At 43.9% G+C, this 18,182-nt stretch overlaps 1 protein-coding gene across 11 annotated transcripts in view; it reads left to right on the forward strand.

Annotated features, from left to right (window-relative positions):
- Positions 1 to 736: 736 nt before the first annotated feature.
- Positions 737 to 18,182, forward strand: part of LIMCH1 (LIM and calponin homology domains 1) — a 165,935-nt gene continuing 148,489 nt past the window's right edge. For 3 of the 11 annotated variants that reach the window (XM_052682498.1, XM_052682500.1, XM_052682501.1), the window contains exon 1: positions 741 to 966. In XM_052682498.1, the coding sequence (XP_052538458.1) occupies positions 871 to 966 (96 nt within the window). In that variant the 5' untranslated portion in view covers positions 741 to 870. Of the gene's footprint in view, positions 967 to 1,176; positions 1,280 to 13,033; positions 13,077 to 18,182 lie in introns of those variants that run through there. The other 8 variants (XM_052682504.1, XM_052682499.1, XM_052682503.1 and 5 more) reach the window with 8 other exon arrangements.

The raw sequence follows: 18,182 nt of genomic DNA on the forward strand, positions 1-18,182 counted from the left end.
TCGGACCTTTAGAACTGAGGCAAACTCACACCCGGACGAAGGGAGCTCTGAAGTCCTGCAGCTTGCAGACTGCAGGCACCTACTACGGCTGAGCGCAGCCAGGTGCTTCGAGGAGCCCCGCTCAGATACTGCACTGATTGGGAGCAAATGTGCGCCCACCCCCGTGCCCAGCACGCAGGTGTCCAGCAAGTGGGTGTCTTTTTAAGCTGGAATAAATACAAACGACTAACTTTAGCTCATCTTTCCGACACGACTAGATGAATGGACTGTTTTTTTTAGGGTTTGATTTTAAAAAGGCCTTTTGAAAGAGTTTTCCTGCCAATTTCTAGAAACTTCTACACTTCACTTCAGGCTTAGGAGCATTTCTGCTCGAGCTGGGACTGCTCGCACCGCCTAATCAGCCGCGCAGGTCTGCAGGATGCGCTCTGCTGTCTTCCCTCGCCCCAAGCCCACGCTCACGTGCGGTGTTTGTCAGCACACCTTAGAGCACAGAGCTCTCGGGCATCACTCTGACATCTCCCGGCCGCTCTCCCTCCGCAGCGCTACCGTGAGCTGAGGGACGGAGCTGCGGGCACAACGCCGGTTGCAGCCGGGGAGGGCTCGGCCGCCCCCGGGGGGACGGGCCGCGTGCCCGAGCTGCAGGCAAAGCCGCTTGGCCCGTCTGTTTTATTTTTAGCCGGCAACGCGGCGGGCGGGGCGGAGGCAGGGCGGGAGGGAGGAAGGACCGAGGCGGCACCAGGCGCGGGGTTACCGCAGGCGAGCCGCAGCCGCCGGGCTGTAGAGCTCAGCCGCCCGGCCCCGCCGCGGCAGGCAGCGGCACAGGCTGCGGCGCTCCCCGGCCGGCTGCCCGGCGCTCATCGCGGCTCCCCGATGGCCAGCCCCGCGCTGGAGCTGGGAGAAGCGCAGCCCCCGCCCGACTTCCCGCAGCCCGAGCCGGCGTTCGGCGAGGCGCAGAAGTGGATCGAGGTAAGGCGATGGCAGCGCGGTGTGGGCGCCGTGCCGCAGTCCCGAGCTGCCGCCTGGCCGCGGGGCTCCGGCGGTTCTCGGAGCTCGCGATTTGCGCTCTGCGGCATCCGCGCCGCAGCCCCCACGCCGGATTTAAGCCCTTAATCGTATTTCCCTCGCCCGCCCCCTGGCTCGGGCTGAGCGGGGCGGCCGTAAACAGCAGCGCAGGTGCTGGAGCCGACGCTTCTTCCCGGGCTGGGGGCACCGGGTCTCCCCGGCCCTCCTGGAGACCAGACCCCCCCGGGGCACCCCCGGCCGCAGAAGGGCCGCGAAGGTAACGCAGAAAGGCGCGTGGTGGTGGGGGTGCCCGCATCTTCTCCTGTGCCGCTCCCGAAAGCTGAGGGCGATGCGGCGCTGCCCCGCGGGTCTCGCTCGGGGTTTGCTCGCGCTGTAGAACGCGCAGACGGGCAGGTGGAGGTGAGATGCTGTAGTTCAATATTTTGGCATGTAACAATAGCGACGCTTTGAGTAGTTCCGCGCCGTATTGCTGGTGCAGAATACCCGCGAATGTGGCATAAACCGAGATAGCCGGGTAGGAGATCCCGTCAGCTGCAGGCTTTGAGTTTAATCTGCGGCTTTAGGTTCTGCTCTCCTGCGGTGGTTGGGCGAATGGTTGGTAAAGTCGCCGCGACTGTGGGACTCCTACATTCTCAAGTATATTCTCAGAAATAATGGTTGACTCCAACGTCATCTGAAATGGCAGTGCTGTGTCAGGCATTGACATAGCTGGCCAGTTGCTGTAGACCAGAGAGAGGACAAGTTGACCAGAGATGGGAACATAGAGGAATGGGGAAAGAAGGACTTCTGTGCCAATGTACAGCTCAAGGGAGAAGTGCAGTGTGTGCAGACAGCTACGTAGGGCAGATGAATGAGGTGGTCCCCGTGTATCCTTCCTTACAACAGAGGAGCAGGAGGGAGGCATGTGACCCTGCTCGGTGCGCAGCAGCTTATGACTGTTGGTTCTGGCTGCTAAGGATGCCAGGAACTCAGCAGCAAAGCAGGTCGGTAGGTAACGAGGCTGCCAGCAATCACTCCGGGCATGATGATAATGAAGGGAGTGTGAGCCTTCCTGTCTAGAAGCAGCGCATGTGGGTCAGGTGGAAACCTCCCTCCTTGGCAGTTCCCTGTCTTCCCAAGTTCTCATGCCTATGCTGGTGTGATGGGGCAGGTAAGAGGAATAGGAAGAGGCTTAACTCCTTGATGCTGGCCCAGGAGAGCCATGTGGATAGAGGAAGCTGGATGTAACCTCTCACCCTTCCTTACTCACTTTTTTCATCTTCTCGATGCATGGGTGGCAAACGTGTGTTGTGTGTGGTGAGGCTGTCAGCTGCCTGTGAAGCAGGTGTGGTCCCATGTGTCTTGTGCATGGTATTTCCTTTTGTGTTAAGCTCTGAGGTATGAGGGTTAACACCTCTTAGAAAAGTGCGGTCAGTGTTCACCATCCTAAATCTGGGGGACTTGGACTGAGCAAATGGTGTGGAGCGTGATACATTAGCCCAAGGATATTGAAAAGCAACATTAATTGTGACATCCTAAGATGTTATCTGTTTATTGTAGGTATTAAGCCCCATTGATTTGAGTGAAAACCAGAAATAGGGTTGTGCCATGCCTGGCTGCTAGGTCCACCTCGTTCAGCTTTGCAGTTGTTCCTCAGCTGTCTATGTGCTGGCCCAGAGGTGTTAGCAATCCTTGTGTGTGTGGTGGCCTCCAGCTCAGTGGTGAGCATTTACAAGGATGTCTCTCTCAAATGAAAATAAAACAAGCAGCAACTGCAGTAATCTGGCTGCTGATGTCCTTGGTATGGGATGTGGAGGATTGGCAGTGAGGGTGCTAGCAGAGATCTTGGAGTCTGTCAGACAGTAGAGCAGTGCCACACAAGGAAGCTGAGGCAGAAACACGCAGATCTGAAGCTGCACGTTGTTATTGGTAAGGAACCAGCTGTGTGGTTCAGGGATGGATCCTCATCCAGTTTAAATATCATCCAAGTCCTGTCTCTGCTGCAGCAGCATTCTGCTAGTCCAGGAGCAGGCTGGGCGCTGCACAGACAAGTGCTAAGGCTCAGAGTGAGTGTCCAAGAGGCCTGCCTTTGCTCCTTGGCATTTGATGTTTCACTAGAGCGTGTCAGCTGGGTGCTAGAAGTCATCTTTTTCCTCTCTCAGAGTTATTCCACTCTTTGAAGAATAGGAGAATCCTTCTTGCAGTGAACTGGGTGGTTCCTCATAACAATTCCATCCCCTTTGTGCCTCCCTTGAGCTATGGAACAGAAGCACTGAAGTCCATCTGAGTGTGCAGAAGGGCCCGAGATCTGGATGTGGTGGTGACAGGTCTGATGTGATCTGTGTGTGACAGGAGCTGGGATGTGGGGATTCTGTGGACTTTCTGCTCCAATCACAAGTCACTGTTGATAGGAAACCAAAATTCAGCCTTGCTCACATGTTCAGTTCTGCACAAATATCAGCCATACTTCCCCCTGTGTAACACTAAACCAGTTCTATTATTTTAGTTTGACTTGGCATGTGCTACTTACACAAAGAATGCCCTCTTAATGATAAAGTGAACCATATTAGTGGCACTCAGAAGACTTAAAATAAAGGCACCAGATGAAAAACCCTGCAAGGCAGCTCCATCAGCCTGCATTATTAAAGGTGCAGTATCTCGTTTCAATTAACACAGCTCAGTTTCACTGAAAGAATGTATCAGCCTTGTAAAGTGTAGTGGCTTACTAAAGCAAAATAACAAATCTAATTTAATCTAATGGCCCATAATTTTAAAATGTCAAGGTTCCCAGTGTGTTTGCTTAAACTACAATAACTGATGGTTGAAAGAACATCTGTATAAACAGTCGTTCTTGCTGCAAGGATTCGTAACAGCAATACAGTAATAAAGCCACATTTAATACTGGTGCAGCTCCTCAGGGTATTGTTATCTCCTCATCGCCTCATTAATATGCTCTGTCCTCATTGTTGAAACTTGGTTCAATTAGGGATGGCTTTTCCATAGACTTGTATTCCTTAGAAACTTTGCCAGCTGATAAGAATGCTTCCTCTATTGTTGTCTGGTAATAATAAACAAGGCGTGCTTTCTGTCCTCTGTGGTCAGTGTTTGACTTCACCATTCCCTATAGATGTGCATGGGCTAACGTGCAGTAATTTCTAACTCTGCCACTTTCATATGTATTTTCCTGGAGAGTTGTGTTGTTAAGAAGCTTGTGAGCCAGAGGGGTTTGTTGGTTGTGTGGTTGTTTTTTTTGTTTTTTTGTTTTTTTACCTCCAATAGATTTCTCTGAAGGCAGCAGCTTTAAGCTGGTTGCTTCCAGAACTGGGGCCAGGTGTATTACTTGGTGCTTCTGGAAGTGCCCTTTTGTGCAGAACAGCCATGCTACCATCTGCTCCACCATATCTAGAGGCAGTGTGAGAGGTATAAAAACAGTGATCCGGGCAAGTAAATTTCATGTTACTGTCTTGCCTCAGGAGTCTGGAAACAAGATTTTGTTAGGATGTCTCTCCCTTCTGCGGATGTAGTTCTAGAAGGCTGAAACTTATGTCTCCCATTGCTTAAAAGTCAGTGGGAGTAGCTCATTGACAAAATCATATATGATGAAGGAAGTGGATTGGGTTATCTACTGAAGGTGTCTAGAACCTGAGGAATACACACGTAGGTTTATATGGCCTTCAAAATGATTGGTGTGCCCTGACTTGGAGGAATATCAGAGATAAAGCTCCTTCTATTGAACATACTGGTTAAACCTACTCATTGGCTACGTATATGAGAAACTTGTCTCTTGCAGGATTGTATCTAGACTATCTATCAACTCTTCCTTTGCTTTCAAAGGGATTTTAAGATCTTTGATTACGGACTCTAGTCCCACAACCATGGTGCCCCCGCAAGACTGGGACCATCAGTCTTGTTGATACTCAGGTATAGATTAAATCCAGCAGATGTTTTCTGCAGCAGGCAGCTCTGGAGAAGCCAGTCTGACTGCCTGTGAAAGTATCTGAATGCAACCACTCACGTGTAGAAAGGTGCAATAAGACTTAGGACTACATGGTTTTATTAAGCAAATCTTGTAGGAAAGTTGGTGAGTTATGCTGCAAACAGTGCCTACAGCTGACTTTTTTTTTTTTTTTTCAGTTTCTAGTCTTTCCTGTTTTCTTTGTGTTTCTTTTTCTTCTCTTACTGGAAGAGTGTTTTACTTGTGTACTTTACATAATGTATTGGGAATGAACTTAAAGGGACAAGTGTAGTTATCTATGCCAACAGTGCCTGACCTGGTAATACTTCAGGTCTATAGCTTTGTACAATGAAGGTGTCTGCCCTGCTGGTAAGAGGGTCCAGCTTGTGGGAAGGCTGCTGTATGCAACCCCAAAATCTACTGGGGAAGTATAGCAGAGATTCTCAGTTACTTCAGTTACCTTGAGCTTTGAAAAATAGCTTCAATTGACAGATTAGTATCCATCTTGGCTGTCTTTAAGCACCTAACTTTATAGCTGATATGTGCTAGTCACAAATCCCTCATCATGGTGGAAGTTATAAAGCCTAGTATTAAATGTGGAGGTTGGCAGGCCAGCCTGCAGCAGAGGGGTTGAGCTTGATGGCTCTTGGTGTCCCTTCCAACCCAAGCCATTTTATGATTGTATGAGGATGTTCCTCAGAGTGGAATAAACTAATATGAATGGACCAGCTGGCTAATCTGTGGACAGCTAAAGTTAGATTAATATTTCCCACAATGTTTATAAGTCAATCATAAAGAGTCAAAAGATGGATGTGTGTTCAGAGTAACTTTACTGCAGTTATTATGACTGGGAATGGAATTCTTCATTCTTTCTCTACATCTCCAGGGCAGCATTTAGTGAGGGCAGATGAGGCTGATGGGGTGCTCTTTGTTCTGGCTAGGTCAGTCATTCAGTGGAATAAAAACTAAATTGTTTTAAAGGGTTGGAAGTACATGTCCAATCTCTGATGTACTTAACCATCACCTTCTGGAAATATTTTCCTCCCCTAGTTGCATGGCAGCTGTGTGTCCCGTGTACATTGACCCAATTCCCTTGTCATGAGATCTGTGTAAGCCATGTTACAAGTAGTGCGTAACACAAGGGTGAGAATAGTGAGAACAACACTATTGATAAAGGGATAATGTCAAGAAATGTAGGGTTGTGCTGCTAATTTCCTTAGGAGAAATGAATTCAGTTTTTTCATTACTAAAACTCTAAAATAGGTAAAAGATCTACCCTTAAAAACCAGAGTCTGGAATGTCTTTGTCTAATTGGTTGCAAAGATCTGTTGGATGCAACTATTCAACCTCTTTCCACTTGTTCTGCTAGTGTTAACTACATTTTTTATTTTAAAGAAAATTATCATCTAGAAAGCTGGAATCTTTCTTAGCTTGGAGAATAAGCAGATGATCAGTATGGCAGAATTGTTTTCTAGAATGTATTAGTCAATCAAGGAAGAGTTATTTCACACCAGGTTATAAAAGCTATATTATCTTTGGTTTGTAGAAACTGCCAGTCCATGAGCTCTTCATCCACCGATGAACACTTCTATGTATTAGTATTGTAAATATCCCAACAAGAACAGTTGTATAAGAATAGTACAATAAAAGCAAAATTTACTGGGGGTGAAAGCGTCATTGGAAAGAGTGCTTGATAAAGCTGGATGGGGGAAAGTGTGAGCATTCTGGCATACAGAATGTGAAGATCTCAGTTTTCCCTCCTTCAGTGTGTCATTTAAGAATGAAACTACTGAGCTCCCTTGCTTTACTCAGTCCCCTCGGTTATGATAATTACAGCTACTATGGTACTATAATATCACAGTTAATAGCTGAAACCTCTTCAAGCTATGGCAAGAACAGTATCAGGTGAAAGGGCTGCACCACATGCCCTAGAGGTAGGTTTGTAAGAATGTGATGAACTAGAACACACCCTGACTTAAACTGCCTCTTATTTATTAAACAGAAATGTACTTAGTGTACCTGGGACAGGCTGAATGACCCTTTGCTGTGGTGCAGTGTGTGGGGAGTGGCTGCCTGGAGAGGGCCTGGGGGGGACCAGCAGGGCAGCAGGCTAAATATGGGGCAGCTGCGTCCTGGCAGCAGAAAGGATTGATGTAAGTTGATGGAAGTGGTTATTTGTTTGCTAGGCTACACCTGCGATACTGCATCCAGTTTTGGGGCCCATGGCACAGAAAGGACATTGGGACATTGGAGAGAGATTGGCAGAGAGCCCTGGAGCTGGCTGGGATTGGAGTACCTTCCCTGGGAGCTAGGCTGGAGAAGAAGTGCATGGCAGGGAGCCTAGTAGCTTGAGGCAGGTTGTTGAGAGGACAGAGACATGGGGCAGGAGAATGAGACACCTGTCACACACTAAAAGAGGAAAGGTTCTAACTTAGCAAAGATGCTTCTCCTTACTTCATGAGGACAGCTGAGCATTGGTGCGGGCTGCCTATCCCTGGGTGGCTTGATGCCCAGCTGAAAAGAGCTCCAAATGAGTAGCTCTGACTGACTTCTGCCCTGGTGTGGGGAAGGAGTTTGGGCTTAGAGGCCCTCAGGGACCCCAGAAACCGGAATAATTCTGTGGGTCTGCGGTTTCTTGAAAGTAGGTGAGTGAATGTTGCTAAATTTTATTTTTAATCCTGCTTTATTGGATGCTTACAGTATCACCACATTTAAGCATCTATTTACATGAACAAGATCTTCTCTTCATGGAGGCAAAACTCCTGTGGCTTTTGATGAATGTTTTCTAGGTACGCTACTGACTTTCCTTTGTGGGAACTCCTCAAGGCAGCATAAAATGTATTTGGCTTCCAATCTAACTACTTCTACTAAACCTCTTTTATCTTAGAAAACTAAACATGAGTGGTTGTCTGGCTTGGTGAGATTCTGTTATTTAATTCACTTTGCATAGCTATTATTGACCAATAAAAAATGAGCTCCACTTGCTTTTTGGGTCTTGAGGAGATGATGGGCAAGCTTAATTCTTGAGAATTTGATTGTTAAATCCTTAAGTGGTTCTTTGTTTGTGGTATTAATTGGTTATAATAATCCTTTGCTTTCATAGATACTCTGATCAGGTCTACTATAACTTGCTCAAAACTGTTAACTCTTTTATATAATATATGTATATATAATGTTGTAGATAAAATTGTGGATGTCCCTCCCTGGAAGCATTCAAGGCCAGGCTGGATGGGGCTTTGAGCAGCCTGGTCTAGTGAGAGATGTCCCTGCCTATAGCAGGGGTTGGAACTAGATGGTCTTAGATTTCCCTTCCAACCCAAACCATTCTATGATTCATTCTATGAATGATTCAAAGATTGTTGGTAATAATCTTACCTTAGCAGAAGGGCTAGCTTAACGATGCAGTTATTAACAATGCTTGATCCTCATGTTAAAATTAATTTAAAATACTCTAGTGACTTCGATGTTAGAGAAAGGACAGAATTCTCTTAATTTTGTTATTTGAAGAGAAGCCTTGTTGTGCTACGTTCTGCCGCTTTTGGATATCTTGCCTAGTGTCAGAGACAGTTTGATTTTGAAATCAGCTTTGACAAGCTAAGGTTTTAAAAAATAATATTGCTGTGCCTTGTTGGCTCCGGCATCATTGGCAGTGATTCATGGGGCACTTTACAGACTGAGGAGCTGCGTGATGGAAAAGCAATTCTTTAACTCTGCTTTCTACAGTTGAATGAGTAGGGTAAAAGGGAAATTATCTCCATTAATCTCGCCTTCACAGACATTTCTCTATGATCCTTGTTCATGCTGGAAATAGCACAGGAATTCTTCCATGTTGTGATCCCACAGTGAGTTTCAGGAACAACATAAAAGGAAAAATTCTTTGTGACGTCTCTTCCAACCTCCAGAATCTCCCCACCTTCATTCCAGCCCTGTAGTTATTTACAAGCTACACAGAAAGTGGCCGTATGTGTTCAGTGTGCTGCAAAAAAAATGTAAAAGTCTTCTTCCTGAGAATACCTTACTACTGTTTCCTTTCCTTGAGGCATTGGTCAATTTTTAGTTCAGTATTGCAGTCATGAGCAGTGAAGTCTCTGGACAGATTAACATATTTCATTTTTAAATTAGGCTGTTACCTGCTTTCTGTTCCTCATCGTACTTTGCTGTGATTCAGGCTTTTCTCCCCAACATGAGGATTTGAAATCTCTAAAAAATTAATAACAAGTAACAGTTCCCAAAATTGATGTCAGTTCTGTTACATCCAACAAAGGTGCAAATCAATGCCTTTGGCTTTAGGAACTAACAGTGCTTGGTAGCATCACGTGAAGTTGCTTATACAGGATGGGACTGTTGGAGATATTGTGATCTGAAGATGAAAATAAATAAGTGTATGTTCTAATACTGGAACTTGCCATCTCCAAAGGTAGCAGAGTTGAAGGGGAAAAAAATCTCGAGCAACTAAAACTAGAGAGCCAAGAAACTCAGCTGAATTTGTACTTCAAGAACAGGCTGCAGATTGGCACAAGTAGTGGTAACCTTTACTCTGACTTGAAGAAGCCTTTCTTTTGCGTAAGAGTAGGTTGATGCCCATAAATAACTGTTTGCAAGTGGGAGGAGAATGGTTGCATGGCTACAGAGGACACAGGGCTGAGATTAAAATCTCTTCATGGTGCTTTGCTTTGCAAGCAGTATGTTCAGAGAACTCACAGGGCTGCATTATGCCCTTATAGTTCCAGCAGAAGGTCATGGCTCTGACAGAATGTGCAGGTCTTCTTCCAACATCTCAGAACAAATAGAATAGGTATGGATTTGGGGGTTACACTTTTGTTATTTTCCCTCCCAATTTGCTACTTGGCAGTGAGTATCTTCTGACTGGGTTTGTAGAAGGGTAGGGAGGAATGAGGAGAGATAGAAGTGGCTGACTTGTCTCTGTGAGGGCATCATAGGCAGGGATGGCAGTGTCCTGAACATTCAGCTGAATGCCTTGTGAGTAAATGTTGTTCAGATTCATTTCAGTGGGCTAACTTGCATGTATTGTAACAGAGAGGTCAAAGCTTTCTTTAAGTCCAGAAGCATAACTATAAACAAGTAATCTAAACAGGGGGAAAAAAAAAAATGCAAGTATGTAAAATTCTTCTGTTTCTCTTTTTCCTGAATCTGATGTGTGGTTTTTTAAGGTGGTGGTGGTTTGGAGAAAACGGAAGTCCTTATTTTGGAGCACACATGTGCAGTGTGCATCTTCTGCCAGGGTTTGGACTGACTGAAGGTAGCCAAGGGAATGAACTGTTTTCCAGAAAAATGGCACCATCAAGGTAGAGAAAAGTCTCAGAGTCAGTGAATTGTAAAGGTGACTCTCTCAAAGCTGAAAGAAATGATACAAACCCTTAGCCTTACATCCCACCCCTCCCAAAACCAATTCTTATTTTGACAAGGGGCCTTCAGTTTTGGAGTAACATGAAAAAAAGGCATAAATCAACAAAGCTCAAGCAACTCAAATTATCTTTTATTAGAAACAGCTTGCCTTTCTATGGAGAAGCAGAAATACCCTCGAAACATTTTAATTACGAACATGCAGATCTCCAGGCTTGCTGGGGCTGTATTTTCTCCTCTCAGATCAGTGCCACCCTGCCTGCGCTGCCCTTTGGCCAAGTGCTGGACTGATGGCCACCGCTTCTGGGTGAGCACTCTGCCCATGGACACAGGGAGCTGCACGTCTCTGTGGGACAGTGTGGCACACAGCCACGTCTGGCATGGAGGTGGTGGCTGCTGCACCACGCTTCCTGGCATCCTGAGCTTCTTAGATTGGCGTAGCACAGCTGAGGGGTCAGACATGCCCTGTGTGAAGGCAAGTGTAAGGGGAGCCGGGCGTTAAAAATAAAGCTGGTGGAGCTGCAGAGTAATTTCACCTCCCTCACATACCTCTCAGTGATTATTTCTCTTGGATAGCAGCAGCCACTTCCATTCGCAGAGGCGCGCTCCGTGCTGTGCTCTGCAAAGAACATCACATGGAATTAATTGCAGCTGCCCTTCTGAAGGATGTGCTTCAGTTGGTGCTGGAGTTCTCTCAGAGTATGCCAAACAAAAAGATTTGTCATTTAAAACTGTCTCTGTAATAAATACTTTGCTACTTTGTTCCTTCCCGTCATTTTGCTTCTCTTGACTAGCTTCAGGGGAGAAAGTAAGCAAAACTGCTGTAAATGGCTGTGGGATAACCATGGAAATTCACAGGGGTAGTTCTGAGACAACATTCCTGGCAGTTTGAGTCTTCCAGAGCTTGGGAGTCTAACCATTAATTTCTTTTCATTGTAGTTTGCTAGTCTCTCTGAAGTAGTAATGCAGTATAATAGGTTTAAGTCTTTGGTTTTTTTTTTTGGTTTTTTTTTTTTTTTTTGGATTTCAACCAAGACACTTGAGAGCACGTTCTAGTTGTAGGCGCTTCTGGTGTTGTGGTTCCCCACTTTCCTTTCAGCATTTGTTAGTTTCTCAGTGCAATGCTTAAGCCTACAATGCCATACAGGCTTTTCTTTTTCATTTTAGAGCTGTGTGGAGGAAACTTGCTTTTTAACTTCCCACATGAAGGGCCTTGAGGATATCAATACATTAAAGCCAGAGCAGACTTCTTCAAAGTGCTGCGATCTCAAACTGTGCTGAAAGCTTTTGTTTTCTGCATTTTTCCTGTTCTTAGCATCTCTCAGGAGGAGGAATGTAAGGGGTTGTCTGCACAGGGGAAGGGGAGAATCATGCCCCTGTATGGCCTGAGTACATGCTCTGTATGACTACGAGAAGCAGGCTACCAGAAGTAGCACTGCTGGCAGCCTTGGCACAGGATGGAGACCTCAATGTGAAAGTTTTCCATGGCTCATGCTACAAGGGAATAGGTGCTGCTGAAGAGCAGGGGGTTGGTGCTGACTGTGGGTAGTGAGTGTTTTCCAGTATATGCTTATGATAGGGGTGCTTCAAACAGAAGTGAAGCTTCAGGGTAATAGCATCTATTGCTATTCATAGGGTCCTGGAGGTCTCCTGGAGTCCAGCAGCTTCTAAGAAGTCAACATAGTGATTCTGCCACTATTTCTAACCTTAGTATACGGTGGCAAGCTCTGACCAGCTTGTGGGAAAGGGATGGATGGCAATTGATGCAGATAAACTGAACCACTTTAGAAAGAAAATGAAAGCTTGTTATTTTCTTTTAGGATTGAGAGGGAAGAGGTAGGTATCTGAAACACCAAATGGAATAGAGGAGCAAAACATAAGCTCCTGTTTTGTTGTGGAGGAAGAGGCCTTCAGATGTAATTACAACTGTGTACAAAGCATAAGTGGTTGGTAAAGCAAATATGATAGTGTCATTAGATCTGTGCCTGGCGGAGGGAGATTTGTTGGTACTTGGTGTTTACTTAGAGTATGAAAATGAAAAATGTGTTAGAACAATGACTCTTCTACGTGTAGAAAGCCGTTAGTCCAGGGAGAAGAGTGTATTCTCATGCCCTGTGTTCTCAGCCAGTATACTGTGCAGTTTTCCGCAGGACAATGGCATGAGATGAAAGGAGCTGCAGTCTGATGATTTCTCCACGTGCAATTGCATGTATGGATCTCTTGAAAGTATCTACAAAAAACACACTCAGAGCAGTGTGTGTGGATCTGCAAGATTGTCCTTCTCCTCAGAACTAGGATTTCTTGATACCAGAAGCTGTTGGAAGGAAAGAGCATATGTGGGAATTTCTGTACTATATTAAGTATAGCCTTTGCTCCTGGTGCTGTGATGGAAGATTTGGACTAATAAAATTGAGAGAATCATGACTTTGTTCTTGCTAATAAAGCAGAATGACTTTCTTGCTCATCAAAGCCCATCTAACTTTTGGATGGCTCAGTGCTTTGGGCCATTGTACTCACCATTTGTGGGGGCAAATGTGTGGGAACTGCTGAATCACAGCCTGAACCTCTGATTGATCACCTGAGGTGAGCAATGAGTCAGCCATGGGAGCACAGGTGAAGGCAATTCTCCTGTGCTGCCGGAAGGGTGGAGCCTGGCTGCACCTCTCCTAGAGCCATTTAAGAGCTGACTGCCAGTGGGAAAGGATCTCTTCTGGAGATCCCTGCTCTGGAGTTTTGCAGCGAGCCCAGGATGCAGGTAAGCTTTCTATCTATTCTCCTTTTTTGTTATTATAGTCTGCTTTGCCAAACTCTCTTGTTTGTTTCATAATTAGGACATCTTTATATTAATTAACTATACAGAAAGGTTGGGGGGATTTTGCCTTCTGTAAATGGCTGCCAAGGAATCTGTCAGTTAACACAGAGCAGATGAAGTGGCAAAAGGTGCATCTTTGTCATGTGGATGCTGCCAGTTGGCTGCATACTATGTGCCCAGAGTGTTTTAGATATCTTTATGTGGAAAAATGACTATTGCAAACTCTATGGAGTAACTTGTGTTTAATCATCCATTCTCCTTGTATCTTCTGGTGTGTATAATATCAAGATTTTTCTTACTGTTCCTGTGTTTTGGCATAGGTGGATTTTTTTATTTTTTTTTAACAACTGTCAAACCTGCTTCACCGATTGAAGAGCTACCATAGGAACTTGAGTAAAATTCTTATGTAAGACTTTTGTTATCTCTTATTACCTGTACTGTATGTTGGCACTTACCCAGGTGTGGGTAAGGTCTTGGCTCAGAGCTGCTGCTATTCCTGGAGCTTCTGATGAATGCATTTGAAATATCTTTATCCTCTTTCAACACTGGGGCAAGCCAGTCCAAATCTGATGTGGGGGGGGGGGGGGGGCGGGGAGGAGTTTTGTAAAGGGAAAAGATTAAGAGGAGGGGATTTTGGATAGAGAGCATCAAGAGAAGGCAACCTATAGTGAATGGGCACTTCAGAGAATATAACCTAAACCAGGCATTTTCTAATTCATTGTAAAATTATAGTTGTTGTTTATTTTCTCCTGCTCTGGGGGAGGTCTGGATGGCAGGCTTGATCACGATGCAGGGGAGGTGCAGGTTGTTCTGCTGGAAGTATGAGATTGCCATGCTAGTTTCAGTAAGATGTTCAAAAGATTCTCAAATAGCTTCTTTGGTAGACAGATTCTGTGAAGTTGTTTCCTTTCTTAATAGTTCTTTTGCACCAGCGTTTAGTATGCTTTTCCGCATTGAGAATGAATATGTACTAGCTTACTACATCTTCTCTTTGGAAGAGACTTGTATACCTCTCAATTTGTTCCTGGAGTTATGCTGCTATGTTTCTGAAGAGAACAGTTGTTTCCTTATGCCATCCTCTCTCATACTCTCATTTTTAATGCAGAAGATGATGGCAGATAGTAGTTAAACTGTGGTGTTAGTTCTTGCTCTTCACCTTGAGGTTGGCTTGAAATGTATTGCTTTCCAATTGTAGGCAATTGTTCCTCTATTCAAGATGAGCAGTGTAGCATCCAGGCAGCTGTTTTGCTGACATTATTCCCAGTTAGTTATTCACTTGGATTAAAGGCTTTCTGCTGTCAGAACTCTTTACTGGGAGCATGCCGTCACTTAGCAGACCCATTAAACAACTAATTCTGCACTGCTTAAAAATTTTTCACCTGTCTTGCATCCTTTGTATTTAGAGTTATAACCTCTCTGCCCTGTGGGCAAAGAGTACAGAGTTACCATAAATACCCTTTTTTTTTTTCCCCACCTCTTCTCTTTCCCACAATATTTTCAAGCCAAGAACTTAAAAGCCAGACTTTTGTTCAGCTTTGCTTGTTCTGGGGCACTACAGATACTGTCTGTGTGCTTGAGGCTCTGTATACAGGTGTTCCACAAACACTTAGTGAAGTCTTTTGGCAACAAGGAAGTCTCTCTCAGCATGTATTTGTATTGTTCACTTCCTGAAGACTGTTATTGTAGCTTCCATGGTTAGTCACATAGGTAACATAGTCCTGGGAAGACAGTTATTTTAATAGTGGTGTTGATGCTGCCAGTGCCTTTTCTGTGACTGTGTGCAGTCGGTGCTGATCAATGCCCTCCTCCTCATCTCTCATGGAGGTGGCACCATGTGTTCTTGCCAGCACAGTTGGGCCAGATGTAGCTAGAGGGAAGCACTTCTTGGGTTTTGCACCCTTGGTACTCAAATGATCATTCCTCTCTCTTCTCTGCTTCTTAGCAGTTACCTGGAAGTTACCTTGTGTGCTATTGTGTGGGAGCTCCAGTTTTAAGCTGAGGTACAAGTGTTCCTCCTTTAATTAAAATCAAGAATCAGTAATTTAATTGGAGCTGGCACTGATCCGTGCTGGATAGAGAGGTTTTATTTCCTTATGTGTTGTTTTGCTGCTGATCAGCAGATAGAAGGAAGATCTCTGATTCAATCCATGCCCTTAAAGCATCAGTTTCTTTTCTAATACATTTTTCACTGGCCTTGGATCTCTTGCATGATGAAGAGAATGTATCGGTCTCCCACGATCTGTATCTGATTTCAGCTTTAGAGACACGTATTCTCACATTGTGTCTGTATAATGTTCAGTAAAAATCTAGAGAGAATTGTGATAATACCTTTAATTTTTATCAAGCCAACACCCTTTCCCTGGCCTCATCAATTTGTTCTGGTTTATTCTGCTGCCTGAGTGCACTGAATAAATTCTGTATGCTTCTGGTGAGCAATTCTCTTGTGGATTTAATCATAGGTGTGAAAGGAGAAGAACAAAGGTGGTTTTCATTATTAGGAAGAACAAAGCCTTGAACAGAAAAGAACTGATGGCCCTTTCAACAAGAGATAAGTTTCCAGTACTCTGTCCAGCTGATGTATGTTGTATTTTTAGACTTCAAGTTTGGTTTTTAAGCTAATATACATTTGGAAAATATTTGGGTAAGTAGGTATGTGTTTATGAATATAATCTGACACAAAAGGATTCACTCTGTAGAAAGAAAGAATGGTGTTAAATCATATGTTAGTAATATTTCCTGCTACTCTGTTCGTAATACAAAAGTACATTTTGAAACTGAAGTCTATAAAAAGAAAACTGAATTGTTTGCTTAAATTTCATGAGCAAAAAGACTTAATATGTAATTATTGAGAAATGGATAGATCATGGCTTTCTGGGCCTTTGCATGGCATTCTCCTTTGCTGAATTTGTGTGCTACAGGCATTCCTGTGTAATTCTTCTGTTATGAATATCACCTGGAGTTTGACAGCCTTCAACAGTGGCTCAGGCTGGAGGCAAGATTCTATCTGCATGTGACCTTTTTAATTATTAAATCCTGGATTGAGATATTCCATAAGTGTGTGTTTTGGTAGAGTATGTTTACTCATTTCTATTGGTGGTGGTGATATCTCATTTCCATGTTGAGACAAGGCACTCTCTGGCTTTGTCCTCCCACACTCAGATTTTAGGGTCATGCTTGTAGTGTGATAGAGTGACTCCTGGTTTGTTGTTAGTGGTTTTTGTTGATTAAAGTTATACCTTTTAATCCTTTACAGAAGATGTGTAATTTAGGAATTCAGCACACTTCATAAGGATAACCTTGCTATCTTCTGTTAGGTTAATAGAAGCAAATTTCATCGCCCGAGGATAAACAATCAGTTATTTGGTATGGGAAAGTAAATGACTTGCATTTCTTAGATACATCAGTTTATTTTAAATTACTATTGTATTTTTAATCAATTATAGTGAATTTTATTACCATGCAGAATTGAGGATGGTTCAGTGTATTCATCTTAGGATACACAACTTTCTACACCAATAGACCTTTCACATTTACTGTGCAGAAAATCCAGCTTGGTACCCTTTTGAACAGCAGAAAATGTAAGAAAATGGATGAATATTAATGCAAATAATCATTTCCTGTATATGTAAATATCTCAGCAGTGTACAGGCTGCTGCTGGAATTTTAGCTTCTGCTAAAACCCAGTCAAGCTATTTGACTTCAGGGCAGCCCAAGAAAGCTTCTCTCAGTCTTTTCCCTCTTTTTTTTTTTTTTTTTTCCTTACTGTTTTTCTTTTGAGCATCTGCTTCCTTTGACTGTTTAGTCCTTTGGCCATTCATCTCCTGCCTGGTGCTCACAGCATTTGTTAGATTGAACTGCACATAAAAACTTAAAAACAGACAATTACCAAAAGCACTTCTGTATTCCTGCTATGGAAATAGATGGGTTTCTATTTCACTCATGCAATACCCAGAGTCTTGGAATCTGCTTTCACTGAAGACTGCTAAACATTCGTGAAGTGAGGGTTATTTGAATAATTACATTTGCAAGTTTCTGTCTTCAGCCTTGGAGAACATGATGAAATTTGCAGGGTCAGGGCTGCTAAAAGAATAGAATATTGTTGTCTCCGCAAGCTCAATTCCCCTTCATGGGCATGCATATTAAATACATGGTCACTGCTGTCTTTCTTCTGAGTATCTCTTTAGTGAACAAAATGAATGGTGCTGCTCTTAATGAACAGCTATTCAGTGTTTCACTTTCTCCTTACTGTTCAACATGCAGTCCTGTGCCACGTTTACTATGTGCTATTCAAACCAAATCCTGAGGGCAGAATTCCTGACTTTCTCAGACTCTTTTAGTGCTCATCACTACAGTATCTTTGCAAAAAATGTACTTTGCAAACAAGAGTCTTTTTCATGTCATTATTGGCACTGTGATGTGGAGAACATCAATTTGAGACTGTATTCTAGTTTGCAGCTCCTTAGACCTTGCATTCTTTGCAGCGTAGTTGGCATTCTGTAGCATTATGGAGGCAAAACTACAGCTCTCTTCTATGCATTAGGATGCCAGATGCTCCTAGTAAATGAGGGATGTGTGACTAGTGATCAGCTATTAAGACCTTGTTATAAATAACTTAATAAGAAACACTACTGAGTAGTGTAGCAAAAGCCACTATAGTCAAATCTCAGAGCAAGATACGTGATTATTTGACATATAAAATTATCTCTTCAGCTGCCTGCAATTCTTTCCTGCTTGTGCTCCATACACACAAATTATATGAGCAAAGAAATGTCATTGTCCTTGCCTGAACTGTTTCTCTGTAAGGCTCTCAATCTGTCTCCTTTGATGTGATACTAAATGACCTAATGAAGTTTTCTTGCTTTAATATCAGCTCTTTATCATTCTCAGGCAGTTTCCTTGTCTCCTGTTTTCTTGGTGACATTCTTCCTGTGTCTCAGTGGACTGTGTGCTTTGAAGCTGACGCTGACCTGAATGAGAGAGCAGTGTGGGTGCTGTGGCATCACAAGATTTGGAAATGTGTTCCAGTAAGTGAATCCTTACTGGGTCTAA

The sequence above is a fragment of the Tympanuchus pallidicinctus genome, unplaced genomic scaffold, assembly GCF_026119805.1.
Source record: "Tympanuchus pallidicinctus isolate F22 unplaced genomic scaffold, pur_lepc_1.0 scaffold2, whole genome shotgun sequence".
Lineage (NCBI taxonomy): Eukaryota > Metazoa > Chordata > Aves > Galliformes > Phasianidae > Tympanuchus > Tympanuchus pallidicinctus.